We start from the raw sequence: 19,826 nt of genomic DNA, 5'->3' as shown, positions 1-19,826 counted from the left end.
TTTTTTAGATTCAATGACAAGAATTCTTTTTTATGATACAGTCATTAGCTTTTTAGTTTGTTGGATTTATAATTATATCCCCTTTTATTATTGTATTATTTATCTACTCCTGTCTCTTTTTGTCTTTAGCTGATATTACCAAAACTGTGCCTATTGTACTAGTTAAAAAAAAAAAACAAACCCTTGGGCTTTGTTGATCCTCTTTCGTTTACATTTATTTGTTTTTCACTGATTTATCTCCTTTGTCTTTATTATTGCCTGCATGAGGTGATCTTTATCTTGTTGTTCTTTTCCTAACTTCTTTAGTTGCAGGATTACCTCATTATTTTTTTGGCCTTTTTACTTTCTAATATAAGCATTTAAAGCTATTTGCTTTCTTCTATGTGCTGCTTTCAATACGTAGTTCAAGTTTTAAAATTAGTATATTTCCTTATCACTTATTTCCAGTTCAGTTCAGTTGCTCAGTCGTGTCTGACTCTTTGTGACCCCATGAATCGCAGCACGCCAGGCCTCGCTGTCCATCACCAACTCCCAGAGTTTACTCAAACTCATGTCCATTGAGTCGGTGATGCCATCCAGCCATCTCATCCTCTGTCATCCCCTTCTCCTCCTGCCCCCAATCCCTCCCAGCATCAGGGTCTTTCCAATGAGTCAGCTCTTTGCATGAGGTGGCCAAAGTATTGGAGTTTCAGCTTCAGCATCAGTCCTTCCAATGAACACCCAGGACTGATCTCCTTTAGAATGGACTGGTTGGATCTCCTTGCAGTCCAAGGGACTCTCAACAGTCTTCTCCAACACCACAGTTCAAAAGCATCAATTCTTTGGTGCTCAGCTTTCTTCACAGTCCAACTTTGACATCCGTACGTGACCACTGGAAAAACCATAGCCTTGACTAGATGGACCTTTTGTTGGCAAAGTAATGTCTCTGCCTTTGAATAGGCTATCTAGGTTGGTCATAACTTTCCTTCCAAACAGTGTCTTTTAATTTCATGGCTGCAATCACCATCTGCAGTGATTTTGGAGCCCCCAAAAATGAAGTCTGACACTGTTTCCACTGTTTCCCAGTCTATTTCCCATGAAGTCATGGGACCAGATGCCATGATCTTCGTTATCTGAATGTTGAGCTTTAAGCCAACTTTTTCACTCTCCTCTTTCAGTTTCATCAAGAGGCTTTTTAGTTCCTCTTCATTTTCTGCCGTAAGGGTGGTGTGACCTGCATATCTGAGGTTATTGATATTTCTCCCGGCAACCTTGATTCCAGCTTGTGCCTCTACCAGCCCAGCATTTCTCATGATGTACTCTGCATATAAGTTAAATAAGCAGGGTGACGTACTCCTTTTCCTATTTGGAACCAGTCTGTTGAGCATGTTCAGTTCTAACTGTTGCTTCCTGACCTGCATATAGGTTTCTCAAGCAGCAGGTCAGGTGGTCTGGTATTCCCATCTCTTAAAGAATTTTCCACCATTTATTGTGATCCCACACAGTCAAAGGCTTTGCCATAGTCAATAAAGAAGAAATAGATGTTTTTCTGGAACTTTCTTGCTTTTTCAATGATCCAGCGGATGTTGGCAATTTGATCTCTGGTTCCTCTGCCTTTTCTAAAACCAGCTGGAACATCTGGAAGTTCACGGTTCACGTATTGCTGAAGCCTGGCTTGGAGAATTTTGAATATTACTAGTGTTCGAGATGAGTGCAATTGTGCGGTAGTTTGAGCATTCTTTGGCATTGCCTTTCTTTGGAATTGGAATGAAAACTGACCTTTTCCAGTCCTATGGCCACTGCTGAGTTTCCAAATTTGCTGGCATATTGAGTGCAGCACTTTCACAGCATCATCTTTCAGGATTTGAAATATAGCTCAACTGGAATTCCATCACCTCCACTAGCTTTGTTCATAGTGATGCTTTCTAAGGCCCACTTGACTTCCCATTCCAGGATGTCTGGCTCTAGATGAGTGATCACACCATCATGATTACCTGGGTCATGAAGATCGTTGTTGTGCAGTTCTTCTGTGTGTTCTTGCCACCTCTTCTTAATATCTTCTGCTTCTGTGAGGTCCATACCATTTCTGTCCTTTATCAAGCCCATCTTTGCATGAAATGTTCTCTTGGTATCTCTAATTTTCTTGAAGTGATCTCTAGTCTTTCCCATTCCATTGTTCTCCTCTATTTCTTTGCATTGTTTGCTGAGGAAGGCTTTCTTGTCTCTCCTTGCTATTCTTTGGAACTCTGCATTCAGATGCTTAGATCTTTCCTTTTCTCCTTTGCTTTTTGTCTCTCTTCTTTTCACAGCTATTTGTAAGGCCTCCCCAGACAGCCATTTTGCTTTTTTGCATTTCTTTTTCTTGGGGGTGGTCTTGATCCCTGTCTCTTGTACAATGTCACGAACCTCATTCCATAGTTCATCAGGCACTCTGTCTGTCAGATCTAGTCCCTTAAATCTATTTCTCACTTCCACTGTATAATCATAAGGAATTTGATTTAGGTCATACCTGAATGGTCTAGTGGTTTTCCCTACTTTCTTCAATTTAAGTCTCAGTTCAGTTCAGTCATTCAGTCGTGTCCGACTCTTTGAGACCTCATGAATCACAGCATGCCAGGCCTCCCTGTCCATCACCAACTCCCGGAGTTCACTCAGACTCACGTCCATCGAGTCAGTGATGCCATCCAGCCATCTCATCCTCTGTCGTCCCCTTTTCCTCCTGCCCCCAATCCCTCCCAGCATCAGAGTCTTTTCCAATGAGTCAACCCTTCGCATGAGGTGGCCAAAGTACTGGAGTTTCAGCTTCAGCATCATTCCTTCCAAAGAAATCCCAGGGCTGATCTCCTTCAGAATGGACTGGTTGGATCTCCTTGCAGTCCAAGGGACTCTCAAGAGTCTTCTCCAACACCACAGTTCAAAAGCATCAATTCTTTGGCACTCTGCCTTCTTCACAGTCCAACTCTCACATCCATACATGATCACTGGAAAAACCATAGCCTTGACTAGACGGACCTTTGTTGGCAAAGTAATGTCTCTGCTTTTGAATAGGCTATCTAGGTTGGTCATAACTTTTCTTCCAAGGAGTAAGCGTCTTTTAATTTCATGGCTGCAGTCACCATCTGCAGTGATTTTGGAGCCCAAAAAAATAAAGTCTGACACTGTTTCCAGTTTCCCCATCTATTTCCCATGAAGTGATGGGACCAGATGCCATGATCTTCGTTTTCTGAATGTTGAGCTTTAAGCCAACTTTTTCACTCTCCTCTATTACTTTCGTCAAGAGGCTTTTTAGTTCCTCTTCAGTTTCTGCCATAAAGGTGGTGTCATCTGCATATCTGAGGTTATTGATATTTCTCCCGGCAATCTTGATTCCAGCTGGTACTTATTCCAGCCCAGCGTTTCTCATGATGTACTCTGCATATAAGTTAAATAAGCAGGGTGACAATATACAGTCTAAATTTAGACAATTTAAGTCTAAATTTGGCAATAAGGAGTTCACGATCTGAGCCACAGTCAGCTCCTGGTCTTGCTTTTGCTGACTGTATAGAGCTTCTCCATCTTTGGCTGAAAGAATATAATCAATCTGATTTCGGTGTTGACCATCTGGTAATGTCCACGTGTAGAGTCTTCTCTTGTGTTGTTGGAAGAAGATGTTTGCTATGACCAGTGCGTTCTCTTGGCAAAACTCTATTAGTCTTTGCCCTGCTTCGTTCCGTATTCTAAAGGCAAATTTGCCTGTTACTCCAGGTGTTTCTTGACTTCTCACTTTTGCATTCCAGTCCCCTATAACGAAAGGACATCTTTTTGGGGTGTTAGTTCTAAAAGGTCTTGTAGGTCTTCATAGAACCATTCAACTTCAGCTTCTTCGGCATTACTGGTTGGGGCACAGACTTAGATTACCGTGATATTGAATGGTTTGCCTTGGAAACAAACAGAGATTATTCTGTCGTTTTTGAGATTGCATCCAAGTACTGCATTTCAGACTCTTTTGTTGACCATGATGGCTACTCCATTTCTTCTAAGGGATTCCTGCCCGCAGTAGTAGATATAATGGTCATCTGAGTTAAGTTTACCCATTCCAGTCCATTTTAGTTTGCTGATTCCTAGAATGTCGACATTCACTCTTGCCATCTCCTGTTTGACCACTTCCAATTTGCCTTGATTCATGGACCTGACATTCCAGGTTCCTATGCAATATTGCTCTTTACAGCATCGGACTTTGTTTCTACCACCAGTCACATCCACAGCTGGGTATTGTTTTTGCTTTGGGTCCATCCCTTCATTCTTTCTGGAGTTATTTCTCTAATGATCTCCAGTAGTATACTGGGCACCTACTGACCTGGGAATTTCCTCTTTCGGTATCCTATCATTTTGCCTTCTCATACTGTTTGTGGGGTTCTCAAGGCAAGAATACTGAAGTGGTTTGCCATTCCCTTCTCCAGTGGACCACATTCTGTCAGACCTCTCCACAATGACCCGTCCATCTTGGGTGGCCCCACAGGGCATGGCTTATTTTCATTGAGTTAGACAAGGCTGGTCCATGTGATCATTGACTAGTTTTCTGTGATTATGGTTTCAGTGTGTCTGCCCTCTGATGCCCTCTTGCAACACCTACTGTCTTACTTGGGTTTCTCTTACCTTGGACGAAGGGTATCTCCTCACAGCTGCCCCTCCTGACCTTGAACGTGGAGTACCTCCTCTCGGCTACTTATTTCCAAGCATTATTTAATTTTTGTTACATTTTAAATTTGAATAGTGAGTTAAATAGTACCTTCCCCCAAATTTTCAGACATGCACAGCAATTTTTACTTATTTTTTTCTTTAGTTGTAATTTAGTTAACTTAATTGAACTGTGATTGGAAAGCAACTGGTATTTTAGCAATTCTCTGACCGACACTGAAACTTGCCTTACAGCCTGCTATGAATACATCCTGAAGGTCTGTAAACATTTCATGTACTCTTGAGAAGAAAGTGTGTTTTCTAATATTGGGTGGAGGGTTATTCTAATCATTGGGTAGACAGTACATCCAATAAGCCAAGACTGTTACTTGCTGACATATTTTAAATCTTTACTAATGTTCTTTTTAGCTTGTTCTATCGTCCAACTCACTGTCATTGCTGAAGATGTGTTGAAATCTGTTATGGTGGTGAATTTGCTGATTTCTCCCCATAGTTGTGCCAAAATTTGCTTAATATATTTAAGACTTTTCCATTAGGTCTACATGTGTTTAGAACTATATTACTTCTTGGTGGACTGAACCTTTTATCATTTTATAAAGTCATGCTACTTAATAGATTACTTAATAGATTAATGTTAATGACCTTGTTGTAGAGTGAACTACCCCTGTTCTTCCTCAGTCATCGGAGGCCCAGGTGCAGTGAAACTCAGGGCTTTATTTCTTTATGCATCATTTAGTAATTTTTAAAAGTCTGAAAGTTATGATTTAAATTTTAAGCAGCACCAGCATTTTCCTGGTTTCAGAATGTCATCAATCCACTCTGAGTGAAGTTCTCTGGGGCATGTCTGTCCCAAGCCTTCATACAAGTGAGCCCAAAGGGCAGGGGTGAACTCCTTCACATCTGTCATCTGGCCCCATCACAAGGGATCGCTAGGCTGATGGAGAGCATCCTGAGGTCCTCAGAAGATGGCCTTCAGGACCTCTCCTAAGAGATCCTCAAGGGCTGGGAGCACCGGGCCCCCTAGGCCAGGTACGGGGAGACTTCCCAAGAAGACCATGCCCATGTGTCCTCACCCACTTTGGAGCCCGGAGCCTCCCACTTCTTGTTCAGCCCTGCACGTTCCACCTCCCAGCTGTGCCCTGAATTTCCTCCTCCCACTTTTTCCATTCCCACCACAACCCCTCAACAGCCCCGCATCTCCCATCCAGAACCTCCAGACCATGCTCCTTGATCTCTAAGCAGCTCCTATTAACTGTTCCTGGGGTGCTGACTACAAGCCCCAGGCTTTGTAGATACTTTCAAAAGGCACCACTTTCCCAGAGTAGCAAGACAGAAAGCTTCAGATGGTACAGGAAAGGGCTTGGCCCCAGTCCTCGGTCATGAGTTCCGAGGTCTTGGACCACGTCTCTCACTTCCTCCGTCTCAGTTTTCTCCCTTGTGAAATGAAGATATACCTGGGGACCAAGTATGTGACTCTCAGCACACACAAACACCCAGAAGTTGTTTTAACTCCAGCTGGATGGAGAAGCAAAGGTTTCTCCTCCAGAATTGTATCTCCCGATGGGATTATAGTGAGCCTGCTAGGTTGGCAGGGAAGATCCTTCAGTTCTCTCAAATCCCACTGCACAGTTAGCTTCTGAATCTGCCTCTGAGGAGACTACAGCACATGCCACGAAGGGACAGCCTTGCAGAGTCACAGTTGTTAGAAATGTAAGAGAAGAGTTAATATTTACTCAGCCTCTCCGATATGCCGAGTGTTTCCCATGCATTATGAGAATCAGTGCTCCCCCACACCTGACAAGTTAGGGACAGTTAAAATCGCCATTTTAGAGAAGAGACAGGGCTCGGAGCCCCAGACCCCATGGGTGGCACGCAGCAGAGAGCAGAGGAGTCCACGTGTGTCCTGTGCTCACTGTCAGTGGCCGTCCGGAGGTGGCACCCCGCGTCTGCCTCATCACACGGGTGGGCGCATGCCCCTGTGAGCACCAGCATTGTCAGCTCAGCACCCCCAGGCTCACGCTGCCCCTGTGAGCTCCAGTTTCCCAAGCCAGCTGAGCTTTACGCCAAAGCCCAGCAGTGGGGCGGCAGAGTAAAGCCACAGGGCTTGCCATTTCCAACAGTTGTAATCAAGTTAGAAAGCAGGACTTACTTGCTGGGAATTCTGGCCCTGTTGGGTCTCCACTCCTGTCTGAGACTTGCCAGCTTTGGGGGTTGGGGAGAACGTGCAGGAGCAGCTGGGGAGCTGGGCTGAAGCCCTGCACTCTTCTCACTGCTTCAGATCCACGAGCCCTTGCCTTTTCAGAGTCATACGCTGGTTAAACATTAATTTCTCATAGTGATAAAGGTCAAGGAAATCTTGAGAAATCTCTGGGGAACTTGGGAAACGATTCTTCACTCAGAATATATACACATTTACTTCTGTTTCCTTTTAGTATTTTATAATTTTAGATATTTATCTTTAGAACTTTCGTCCATCTGAAATTTATTTTAAGGTAAGTCATAGGATAAAGTTCTGATTTGTTTTTTCCCCCATAGAGTAAGCTAATCCTTCCAACATGATTTTTGAAAAATATTTCTGTTTCTTGAGCTTGTTGTTTTGGTCCCATGAAATTGTTGTTTCATTTCTGTGCCAGGGCTACAGTGTGTAAACTTTGCCTCTTTCCTTTTAAAAATATTTTTGTTATTTTTAATTTTTTTAATTGGAGTATAGTTGATTTACAATGTTGGGTTAATTTCAGGCATATATACAAATGCATCACTTTCTAGTGCATTTGGGTTCTTGGAAGGCAAGAAATCCCTTATCATTTTTCTTAAAAAAGAATCCTGGCTGCTTTCATATATATTTCTTTCAAGAGGAACTTTAAAATCATTTAAAAATGTTCCTGCATTCAAATATTTTGCTGAGGTCTGGGTTGCAAGCACACTGATGGAGTTAAATTGTGAGGCTCTGACCTTTGGGAAGGGAGTTTTCCCTTCTATAGCCCCATCATCTCACTCCAGGGACATTCTTGTCTTAGTTTGAGTTCGTCCAAAGCTGCCGTAAGACACAGACTGGAGTGCAAGTTGTTTATTTTGTTAGTTGTTATTTTGTTAGGCAGCCCTGGGCACATTTCCAAGCCACTTACCCCTGTGGTGGCCAGGTGGGCAGGGCCCACACCGCAGAACTGAGGGAGGTAGGACAGACTGCCTGCCTGTCAAGGCTGGTAATTGCCCTGCTCAGCCCTCACTCAGGCACAGCAAGCTCTGGTGCCGAGGGGCAGCCTTGGGCAGAGTCACCGGACCTGTCAGCTGTGTGCGCAAAAGTGATGAGTCATGGACAGCCTCTGCCAAGGCTCCTTAACTAAGTCCTGTGTCCATAGGTCAGTGTTGGAGGCTCACTGATGCTGGAGTGGGAATTCTAGGTACTTTTATTTACCATGTGGACTGGAACTTTTCTACAGAACACGTTTTCAACTGAATGCAGCTTGGAGTTAAAGAATCCCTTCTGGTGTTGTTGTGTGTAGACCTCACTGGGGAGAGGTTTCTGGGTAGATCTTCCAGGCAGACACAGTAAAGCTGCCCCCAATCCATGATCTTAAGAAGACTTTTCCTCTCCCAGTGACAGTCATGCCTTGGTTACACTGAGCAACTCTCTACAGGGTCAAAGCCACATCATCTGGTCTGGAGACACCTGTGCATGTGCGCTAAGCTGCTTCAGCTGTGTCCAACTCTTTGTGACCCCGTGGACTATAGCCGACCACAATCCTCTGTCCATGGGATTCTTCAGGAAAGAATACTGGAGTGGGTTGCTGTGCCCTCCACCAGGGAATTTCCCGACCCAGAGAGCGAACGGGTGTCTCTTATAAGTCTCTTGCGTTGGCAGGTTCTTTACCACTAGCATCACCTGGGAAGCTCTGGAGACACGTGGAGGAACTTCAATATCCCTACTTGGTGGAGACCAGCAAGGGAGCCCTGGAGACTCCAGTGAAGCAGGGGGTGGAAAGCCAAGGGGCCACACTGATGATGACTATGACCCCCAACTCTGACTCCCACCCCAACCTTGTAACCCTAAACACTTCAACCTGAATCCTAACTCTAACCGCAACCCTAAACAGACCTAAACCCTAACCCCTAACCCTTAACCCCTAAGCCCTAGTCCTAATCCCAGCCTGAACCCTGAGACTGAATCTGCAGAGGAGAAATATCCAAGGAATCAAATTTTCTCAGAAAAGCCACTTTTCTTAGGAGTGGTTGACAATGTCAATTCCGTATTTTCTGCTGAGTGGAAGTTTTTAAATTTAATGAAGTCCAGCTTGCTTTCTACTTCTGTGGGTTGTGCCTTTGGTATGATAGCCAAAATGCCATCACAAACCCCTCTGTTCATCTAGGTCGTCTCTCATGTCATATTCTGGGAGTTTTGTAGTCTTGCATCCTATATCCAGGTCTGTGGTCCATTTGGAGTTAGTTTTTGTGAAGGTGTGACGTCTGTGTCCAGATTTGTCTTCTACTCGTGGGTGGCAGTTGTTTTAGCTCCGCTTGTTGGAAAGACTGTCTCTGCTCTGCTGTGTTGCCTTTGCTCTTGTGTCAGAGATGAGCTGATTGTCTTTGTGCGAGTCTGTTTCCAGGCTCTCTGTTCTGTTCCGTCGATCCACTTCTCTCTGCTTCCACACGGCTTTGGTTACTGCAGTTTCAGAGGAAGTCTGAGGTTGGGTGTGTCGGTCCTTCAACATGGTTCTTGTCCAATTCAGTGTTTTCCAATTCGCTGGGATTGACCTATCATTGGATCATGAAACCAGTTTGGAGATTTCATGACCAGCATTTTAAAAAAGGAAAGCAAATAGAACAGAACAGAATAGGAAAGAGAGGGCTTTGCACCTAACAAGGGAAACGGTGCTTCGTGAAATTTCTGTTCTATTACGTATGCATGTCTGTGTGTGTGCACGCTGGGCCACTGGATGACAGCATTTCTTACCGTAGGTTATGATCAAAGATGACAGCTGGCACTGAGGGTAATTCTCTCTAGAGATATAAAGGAGGCTGAGGTTTGTAAAATCTGGAAGTGAGGATTCAAGAGTAACCACAAAAGCTGGAGGAGGCAGCCTTTAATGGCAAACAGCTATTCCAGTACTTATTGTTCATTTCATTCAAAAAGTGGTGCGCATATGTTCCTTAGCTATTTGTAGTTTTCTTCTGGGAATTTCAGGCTTCTATCTCCTGTATTATTTCAAGCTCGGAAGGGAGCAGGACTCAGCCTGGGAGGGGCCAGACCTCAGCAGGACCTGAGGGCAGAGGGGGAGCCCCGGGTGGGGGCCGGTTGGCTCGGCTGAGCACAGACAGAGCTATGCGCTGCTCAGCTGCTCAAGCTAACTAGAGTTAGGCTAATACATTCCATTGGGCTTCAGCACATTCTTTTTTCTTTTGGCTGCATTGCCATGGCTTGCAAGATCTTACAGGATCCGAGTTCCCTGACTAGGAATCGAACCCTGGGCCCCAGGAGGGAAAGCACCATGTCCTAACCATTGGACCACTAGGGAATAACCTATCGCGTTGGCTTTTTCACCTCATTTGGGGTGGCGGGGGAGGCAGATGTAGTGTTAGTGCCGATTGCAAAGGAGGAGGGGGGGTAAAGGCCAGAAGAGGCTCCTGCTGGGTGGTCAGGCAGGCAAGAGAGAGGACGGTTCCGCCCCTCAGGAGGCTTTGATTTTGCCCAGTTACCCGGCCACAGATTCCCTGTGGATTCTGTACGATGTCATGCAGGCCGTTGCCAGCCTCTGTGAGTGACTCAGTGCGAAGAGAGTTGTGGGAAGGCACCAGAGGACCCCTGGTCGAGAGTCAAGAGGCCACGGGCCAGCCTCGGCTGTGCTGGGGCTGGCTGTGTACCCCCAGACAAGCCCCCTGAGCGGCGATCAGGCCAGTGTGCAGGGGTGGGGAGGGGGCACCATGCGGCTGCATGGCTTCCACCACGTGGGGCCTGTCAGTGGGTGGAGAGAATCTGGAGGTGCCTGAGTCCCCAGTGGCCTTCCAGTTATGCCAGCCGTGTGCTCACTGGGTGCTCTCCAATACAGCTTCAGGCATTTTTGGATTTAATTCTAAGCCTTTCCCATCATCTTCTACCAAGATCACTATCATAGGAATTGAAAACTCTGGTGGCTTGGAAGGGATGAAAACACAGTGAGTGCATGGACCCTAAAATCCCGAAGCTCATCGTAAGTTGGGGATGGTCCCACCCCCCTGTGCTGGCCAAATGCTTTTATCACCAAGTCAGAGATTTTAATCTGTAGGTTTAAGAGAAGCCTGAGGATGTGGAACACACAAGCCTGGCTCTTGGGGCAGCTTCTAGAATTCTCCTTCCCCGTGGGAGCTGCACCGAATCTTGCTGAGCTGGCACAGAGGCATGGCTCTGTCTCCCACCCAGCTTTCTGAGTCAGGACCCCGGGGAGTAAGACCAGGAATACACTTGCCCTGCATCATCTTGAAGGTGTCCATTCTGGAGAGGAAGTGTCAGAAACGCAGGTTTGGTACAGCTGTGTAGCCCACCATGGTTCAGCTGTCAACTCAGCAATGGAGCAGAAACCATTCAGAAACCATCGATGTTCTGAATGGCCCTAGACTCTACCTCAGTCCTCTCAGAAAGTTCCGTGAAATCATATTTTATGTACAATAGAAGTAGTGCAATGACAAAATATTAATATAATTTCACTTTTTGTACAAAATAAAAAAATGTTAGTCTCCTTCCTCCAATAAGAAATACAACAAGCATTGCATATTCTTGAATCTGGTTGGCTGGATGAATCCTCCACTATGCTTTAGAAAGTAGAGAATGTTCCCATCCACAGAAACTCCAACACTTTGTCCAGACTGGTTTTGAATTAATGTCAAAGTGTCAAGAATGATCCCTGGGTTCTGTGTAATCACCCCGGACAAAGCCATCTCCGAGAGGTCCCATGTGGCTCTTTCTTACCCCTGCAGAGACATGGCTGTCTTTTCAGATGCATAGCAATAACAGCCCTGCTTACATTTAGAGTCATGTGTAAACACATGCACTTTATATTTAGACATTAAAGCTGCACTCAGTCTGGGGAGATGCTCACAGTAGTGGTGATTATTTTGGGAAATACAAAAGGTAGAGTTTCTACCTCTGGTCACTCGATAGGCTGATGTCAAATTGGGAAGCATGCTTTTTCTCAGTGGAGTCATGTTCTGGGGGGCTAAGTGGACATCACTGAGTTTTGTACACAGTGTATGCCTATGATGTGAAACCGTTCAATTATAAGTGGAAAGCAAAATGTACCCAAACAAGTGGGAGACAGCGGATGGTGTCACCCTGCTCTGGCAAATGAGAAGCTAGTATTGTCTTACCCACGGGGTGAGGCAGAGATGCCCCATGAATGCAGGTGCCTTTAGCCTTGGCCCTGGCTTCATTAATTCAGAACATCACCCAGACACAGGGAGACTGACTCTCAAGGGGACTGCCCCCTCCTTCCAACCATCCATTCCCACGTCTCTAATTTAGCCTCTCATTCCGGGTCCCGTAAGACCAGCCGTGTCCAGCAAGATTTCCTGTGATGGCAAGGTCCTATCAATGCACTGTCCAGTGTGGTGGCTGCTGGACACCACTACCACTATCCATACACTATGGGTAGCCACCTGTGGCTATCGAGGACTTGAAATGAGGACAGTGCAACCAAGAAACTGAAGTTTTCATTTTATTTTTTATTGCAGTTTAAATAATGGTCATGCGTGCCTAGTGCTATCGAATTGGACAACACACACCTGGATAAGGGCACATTCTCCATCCACTTGTGCTCAGGCCCACCTTTGCCTTTATTCTCCACACACCTTCCAGATGTGTCCCCCAGCTGGGCCCAGGTCTTCCCTAGGAATCCTGTGCTATAGCCCTCGTAGACATCTTTGCTCATGTGTGTGCACGAGTTTGTGTAAGAATGTAGACTTACAATAGAATCTTTTTTATTTCTAAGAGACTTTTTCATAATTTTTATTTCAAATGACAAAACTCCATAATCATCAAAAATGACATTGCATAATTTGCCATAGAACAACCAAGGTGGAAAAGTTGTTGCATTGCAAAATAATATGAAATCATTTGGGGACATTTGTCTGGAAGGTGTGTGAGGCTGAATGAAAAGGCAGGTGTGACCCCAGGGAGGGAGAGGAGTTAGCTGGAAGATCAATCTTGATGACTAATGTTGTCAAGGTCTTGGAATTCACATCCATGACCCTTTGTGTTTATTGATAAGAAAGCTGCACACTGAAGAATTGATGCTTTTGAACTGTGGTGTTGGAGAAGACTCTTGAGAGTCCCTTGGACTGCAAGGAGATCAAACCAGTCCATCCTAAAGGAGATTAGTTCTGAGTGTCCATTGGACGGACTGATGTTGAAGCTGAAATTCCAGTACTTTGGCCACCTGATGCAAAGAGCTGACTCATTTGAAAAGACCCTGATGCTGGGAAAGATTGAGGACAGGAGAAGTAGGGGACGACAGAGGATGAGATGGTTGGGTGGCATCACCCACTCGATGGGCATGAGTTTGGGCGGACTCCAGGAGTTGGTGATGGAGTGCTGGTGTGCTGCAGTTCATGGGGTTGCAAAGAGTCGGACACAACTGAGCAACTGAACTGAACTGAACTGAAATAGCATTCATTTACTTTGTCCTGCTAGCATCAGACACAATCCCTGCTTTCTTTCCTACACAAACTTCCTATGAATGACTCAGCCAAGAAGAGCCCACATTCTTCAAGGAACCATGAAGATGCCCAAGAGAAAAGGAGAAAAGAGTAGGAAAAAAATGGTATTAAGGAGTATTCAGTAGAAATACATTGACATGGAGATTAAATTGGCAGTCAAGCCTAATACCATGAAATAAAATAAAAACAAAACAAAAATCAAAGCAATCAGTTCACCAAAGCTTAAAGCAGTGATGCAGGAATATACGCAACAGAAGCCAGCGTGACTCCAAAGAGAAACGGAGGGAAAAGGAGGCATCCTGGTCATGGTGCAGGTCGGCCGTGGCTCAGGGAACAAGCAGCCCGCCCAGAGACTGTGCATGACCTGGGCGACAGACGGGACATGCACACTGACGGGACGGACGGATGTGCACACCAAACGGAGCCAGCAAGTCTGAGCGAAGGTATATCTTAGGAAAGGCAGGTGAGAGAGCCCCAGCACACATAGCAGTGCTGTCTTTAAAAACAAGACCTGCAGTGATGTAACAAAACCAGATTTAGATGTGATTCAAGAAAACTTTCAGAGATCAAAGAAGACTTGGATCTATTTACAGACTGAAAGTACACATGGCATCCCCAGGATGGGGGAGCGGGAAGGACACCTATCTCTCTACATCAAACCCTGCCTGTCCTGCTGCTCTCCAAAAGGGCCTGCAGTGCCCCCACAGGCGGCCCATGCACCCTCGAGCGCCCTCTGCGGGCCTGGCTGAGATATGCGACCACGGAGTCCCTGCCAGCATCTCTTGGCCTGCGGTCTCCACCCACCGAGCTGAGCAATCCCTCTTGCAAGTTCCCAGTTCTGCCAAGGACGGACTTTTCACTTGTTTTCTGTCCCTGTTACTGTTGTATAACTTCCAAGATGAGGAGGGTTGCTGTGAAATTACCATTCTAAAACTCAATAGTGTAGGATATTTTTCTGCTTACATTTTTTTTTATAGTTATTTTTTTAATTTTAAAATCTTTAATTCTTACATGTGTTCCCAAACATGAACCCCCCTCCCACCTCCCTCCCCGTAACATCTCTGTGGGTCATCCCCATGCACCAGCCCCAAGCATGCTGTATCCTGCATCAGACATAGACTGGCGATTCAATTCTTACATGATAGTATACATGATAGAATGCCATTCTCCCATATCATCCCACCCTCTCCCTCTCCCTCTGAGTCCAAAAGTCCGTTATACCCAGCTGCGTCTTTTTTCCTGTCTTGCATACAGGGTCGTCATTGCCATCTTTCTAAATTCCATATATATGTGTTAGTATACTGTATTGGTGTTTTTCTTTCTGGCTTACTTCACTCTGTATAATCGGCTCCAGTTTCATCCATCTCATCAGAACTGATTCAAATGAATTCTTTTTAACGGCTGAGTAATACTCCATTGTGTATATGTACCACTGCTTTCTTATCCATTCATCTGCTGATGGACATCTAGGTTGTTTCCATGTCCTGGCTATTATAAACAGTGCTGCAATGAACATTGGGGTACACGTGTCTCTTTCAATTCTGGTTTCCTCGGTGTGTATGCCCAGCAGTGGGGTCATAAGGGAGTTCTATTTGCAATTTTTTAAGGAATCTCCACACTGTTCTCCATAGCGGCTGTACTAGTTTGCATTCCCACCAACAGTGTAAGACGGTTCCCTTTTCTCCACACCCTCTCCAGCATTTAATGCTTGTAGACTTTTGGATCACTGCCATTCTGACTGGTGTGAAATGGTACCTCATTGTGGTCTTGATTTGCATTTCTCTGATAATGAGTGATGTTGAGCATCTTTTCATGTGTTTGTTAGCCATCCATATGTCTTCTTTGGAGAAATGTCTATTTAGTTCTTTGGCTCATTTTTTGATTGGGTCGTTTATTTTTCTGGAATTGAGCCGCATAAGTTGCTTGTATATTTTTGAGATTAGTTGTCAGTTGCTTCATTTGCTATTATTTTCTCCCATTCAGAAGGCTGTCTTTTCACCTTGCTGATATTTTCCTTTGTTGTGCAGAAGCTTTTAATTCTGTTTACATTTCACAGGGGGAAGTTTTTATCACAGAAAATTCATCTTATAATTTTATGAATCCCTCAAAGTGGGTTTTAAAGACCAGTAACACTATGATCAAGGCAGTGAGATCAAGTTTAATGTCGTGTCTTCTTTTAATTATATTGGCTATTGGCTTATCTGTGTGGCCCCTTGTATCACCTTCTTTGGAAGCAACACCATGGTCTACATTTGGGACCCTGGCCCAGCGCTTCGCCCCCCACCCCCCTGGACTCCGGGAACATGGAAACACGAGGTCGCTCATGTCATGCCTTCTGTCCACTGTATGCCCCACCACCATGCACACACTCCCCACAGACTCACACCTCGCAGATGTCCTGCCTACATCCAGCCTTCCTCACTCCGCCTCCACCTGCCCCCTACCACCCCCCACAGCATACTTGGTTCTGCTCTCCCACCCCATGGACACCCATAACCCTCACCACACACACCCCACACACATTCACACACCAGCCCCATCGTAAACACGCCCCCCCCGCCATCTCTGACAAGGAAGAGAGTGTTGTGAGTTCTTGCTCTTGCTCTGATGGCAGCCTGCCTTAGTGGGATGAGATTTCCAACCAAGGGTGCAGATTCTGAAAACAAGTGATGGGAGAGTTCAAAATGCCACAGGTGTGCTCTGGTGGGTAGACACAGCTGGCTTATGGGGCTGGGACAGGAGGAGGTGTCAGGCCCAAGGACAGCTAAGTGATGCTGCCCGCGGGCCCCAGGTGAGGTCCTGTGGGAGCAGAGATGCAGGGCATCCATTCTCTTATTCTTTCTGCCCATTTCTCATGTGGGCCATTTTGCCCATGTGATGGCAAAATCCAGTCACATTTGAACTGCACAAATGTGAGCTTTTTTGAGTTTCTTGAGGTGTTTGCTACAGCTGAGGGAAGCTCTGCCTCCCTCTGGAGCTTCCATGGGTCTCTGTTCTTGCGGAGGAAGTGGGGGGAGGAGAGGCCCAGGGATCTGTTCCGTGGTCAGCATGGGGCCCACCCAGCAGGGTCACGCCAGTCTGCGCATCACACCAACTCGTTTGTAACTGCTGTTTAGCCAGGTAAGAAGCAAATCACTAAAACATCCCAAATCATCTCCCTAGGTGTTTAGTGCTTGATCAGCTGAACGTTTTTAAAATATAGAAACAGACGCCACAGGCAAAATGAAGAACACTGTATTACTGTTTATTTCTAACGACAAACAGAACATCAGTCCCTTATTTGTACAAAAATACCTGAATGTTTACAGTTAGGTTCATGAGCCGAGGAGCTATGTACATAAAGGAGCAAAGCACATGGGACAAAGGTTTTGTCTTTTCGGTTAATCCATTCTGCATTCCCTGAAAACACGGCGGGCGATGCCATGCTCACCACACCAGGCATCAGAGCCCCCGTGAGCCGGCCCCACCCCCGCAGAGGTGCGTCGATTGGTCAAACCCTCAGGTATTCAGTGCAGAAGACAGGAGACAAAACATCTAGACTGAGGCACGTATTTCTTCAAGGTTTAGCAAACAGAAAAACGTTCTGAAACTCTACACATAAGGTCACAAAGCTCTCCTACTTAGCGTTAATCCCCAAAGCATTTGGTGCTTTCTTTCCCAATTCAGTCCAGGTTGCTACATGGAGTTTCTGTTCACAACAGAAAATCACAGGAAGAGATAAAAAGTCAACAGGCTCTGAAACGACCCTGAGCTGTTCCGTTTACATTCATGTCATTTAAATACAAAAATAAAAGTCGAACGTCCTTCAGCCCCTGGCTGGCCCAGCTGGATGCCCATCTCTTGCGAGGGGCTGCCCGTTGGCGGGGGGATCCCCCAGTACAAGGGACCCTGGGAGGTCACACTCTGTGACAGCTCACTGTGGCCAGGAGGGTACACACAGAACGGTGCGTCAGAGTCTAGCTTTAGTTCTTTTTTTAAATAGAAGGTGATTTATAAACACGCAATACTGCAGATACTAGCTGTCTATTGAGTGTGTCTCATCTCACTGGTGGAGACTGGTCTATGTAAACAGAAAACAAACTGGAAAGGTGGCTTTTTTTTTTTTTTTTTTTGCTGGATTTTTTGTTTTTTTAAAGGCTTTACCTCCAACTGGCAAAGAGAAAAATGTCTATTAGTGTGACTAAAGCATCAGTCCCTCCAGGGGAAGCAGGCTGCCAGACATGACTCGAAAATTACCTAATTGTCAACAGTTGGAAAGATTAACAGGCTAGAAAACCACCACCCCCACCCCAAAACAAACAAAAAAGCCATTGAACGTTCATGGTTAAAAACATGTTTTACTAAAAATTCTTCATTTGTCTAAGTAGACACTTCATGGAAAATAAGTGGAGTGCGTCTTGTCAACTAAAATACAGTGTCTATACCACGAACTGAGGTACAGCGGGTATGCGTCACTGTGTCCTAAGCCGCACGTCTCCCTCGGGAAGCGCTGCATCGGGCAGTCCAGGGGTCTAGCGGCCAGTGCGGCCCAGAGGGGCAGGGAAGCATGGCCGCTGTGACCTGGGGATGGAAGTCATCCTTCAGCAAGCGGCGTGCATGCTGTCAGGGAGCCCTTTCTGCTTTGCAGGGATCAAAGGCAGAGGAACGGCTGTCTGCACACTAAAGACTTGGCCACGGGGCAAGGCGGAGGGTGGGGACATCTCAGGCCAGCATCTGACTCAGCTCCTGGAGCAGCACGCAGCGCTGCGTTGCTAGCCTGTCCATGGCCAGCCCCACTGTGGGGGCCTCCTGACCCGGGCCAGTGGAGGACCCGCCTGCTGCCTTGCAGGGCCTGGCCACAGGGCTGTCAGCAGGATGGAGGCCACCAAGCGAGACCATCCTCTGTGGGGCTGCCCTCTCCAAGGTTTCCACCTCTGTCACCATGGAAACCTGCTACATATGGAAGCAGGCCATGCAGGTGCCACCTCCTTTCAGATCTTAGGAGCCCCCAGGGCAGGAAGAGCAGCCTTGGAAGGCTGGCACCACTGCAGAGGGGTAAGGCAGCGATGGTTCTAGAACAGGCTGGAAGGTGGGGCAGGCGGGTGATGGGCACTCGCTGTATGTTAGGAAGACTAGCCTGTGGCCAACGAGAGGCTGCCACTCAGTCCTGTGGGACAGCAAGGTTTCCAAAGAAACACGCGCCCAGCAGCGGGGAAGACAAAACGACACGCGGACGGCAGGTGGGCAGCACGAGTGGGGAATGGGCACAGAGCGGGGCAGGCAGACTGGGTCGCCTCTCTGGCTGCAGAGCGCACCACGTGCCTACCACAAGAACACCTTTTATTTCGAAAAAGCTTTCAAGTATACTTGGGGAGAGGGGGGTGGCTGGGGTGCCTGCTGTCTGGGAGTGATGTGCAGAGGGTACGCGCCGCCCTCTGCAAACGCAGTCGACTTCTGGGGGCGGCCCCCTTTCAAGTGTCTTTACATCTCGTATACACGGAAAAGCCACAGCCCCTCCTGCCATAAGCTGAATACAATATTGAAAACAAGGAGTGCAAAAAAGGGATCGATACAAAAAAGTAAACATATCAGTTTTAATCGTCAAGATTATTCCAGGGCAAGAGTTCACTTCCAATCACTTCTCTCTGGCTTGCGTTCCTCCACGGCCCAGCCAAGACCATCCTTCCAGTTTACTCTCAAATCTGCTCTCTCTTGCCCTCCCCGATGAGGCCAGGGAGACAGGGGCAGCCCTGCTGTATCTGCAGCAGCAAACCACCGTCAAGTCCAACAGACGAGTCGACTGCGGTCAGCCGGCGCCAAATGCACTGTCTTGCTCCAAGTGCAGACAGACGTGTGTTCTGAAGGATGCACAGGCCTCTTCACTCCAGTGTCAGCGCCCACCGGCCTGCAGCCAGGCTAGATCTGAGGTCATAAGGCCACTCGGATGCAGTGGTGCTTCAGTCTGCAAGGCAGGACCCCTTTGTTCAGCTGGTAAAAGTCAACAAGCTGGATCAGGTCAGAGAATTTGGTGTTCCCGTCGTCAAGGCTGAAGAATGTCTGCCCGTCGTCCTCGCACTGGAGAGACACAATGAGACCGGCTCCGTCAGAGGCCATAGCTCAGGCCCCACCATCAGGATTAGTGCTCTCCACCCCTGGGCAGGTTCTAGGGCGACACCTGGAGCCAGTGAGGTGAGCTAGAACACAGGGCAGGTGGTCGCGCAGCGAGTTTTTTGTGTGGAGGTTGGAAGGGGCACTGCCAAGTACCTAAGGCTACAGGGCACAACTGCGCCCCTATTTCTGAGGAGGGTCCCATGCTCCTCCCAGTTCGCCTTGCTCATAAGGGCAAAGTTGGTTAGTCAACCTGTGAGTGTCCAGGCACTCAGCACACCCCATGGAGGAGGGTGAGGTTGACCAGTTGACCTGAGCATCCACGCAGACACCACTCACCATGGAGGAGGCTGATCAGTTATCCTGTGAGTGTCCACGTGAGCACTCGGCCCACCCCA

General features: G+C 46.8%; 2 protein-coding genes across 5 annotated transcripts in view; both read right to left on the bottom strand.

Annotated features, from left to right (window-relative positions):
- Nucleotides 1-7,883, bottom strand: part of DDC (dopa decarboxylase) — a 98,844-nt gene extending 90,961 nt beyond the window's left edge. For 2 of the 3 annotated variants that reach the window (XM_052638679.1, XM_052638681.1), the window contains exon 1: nt 7,782-7,883. The gene's annotated coding sequence lies outside the window, so the exon portion shown is untranslated. Of the gene's footprint in view, nt 1-6,805; nt 6,848-7,781 lie in introns of those variants that run through there. The other variant, XM_052638680.1, reaches the window with a different exon arrangement.
- Nucleotides 7,884-16,564: 8,681 nt separating this feature from the next.
- Nucleotides 16,565-19,826, bottom strand: part of GRB10 (growth factor receptor bound protein 10) — a 215,047-nt gene continuing 211,785 nt past the window's right edge. For both annotated transcript variants that reach the window (XM_052638568.1, XM_052638570.1), the window contains one exon: nt 16,565-19,395. In XM_052638568.1, coding sequence (XP_052494528.1) covers nt 19,249-19,395 — 147 coding nt within the window. In that variant the 3' untranslated portion in view covers nt 16,565-19,248. The remainder of the gene's footprint in view (nt 19,396-19,826) is intronic.

This window comes from Budorcas taxicolor, chromosome 4 (assembly GCF_023091745.1).
Source record: "Budorcas taxicolor isolate Tak-1 chromosome 4, Takin1.1, whole genome shotgun sequence".
Lineage (NCBI taxonomy): Eukaryota > Metazoa > Chordata > Mammalia > Artiodactyla > Bovidae > Budorcas > Budorcas taxicolor.
Note: the sequence above shows the minus strand (reverse complement) of the source record. Positions and strands in the feature narration are given on the sequence as shown.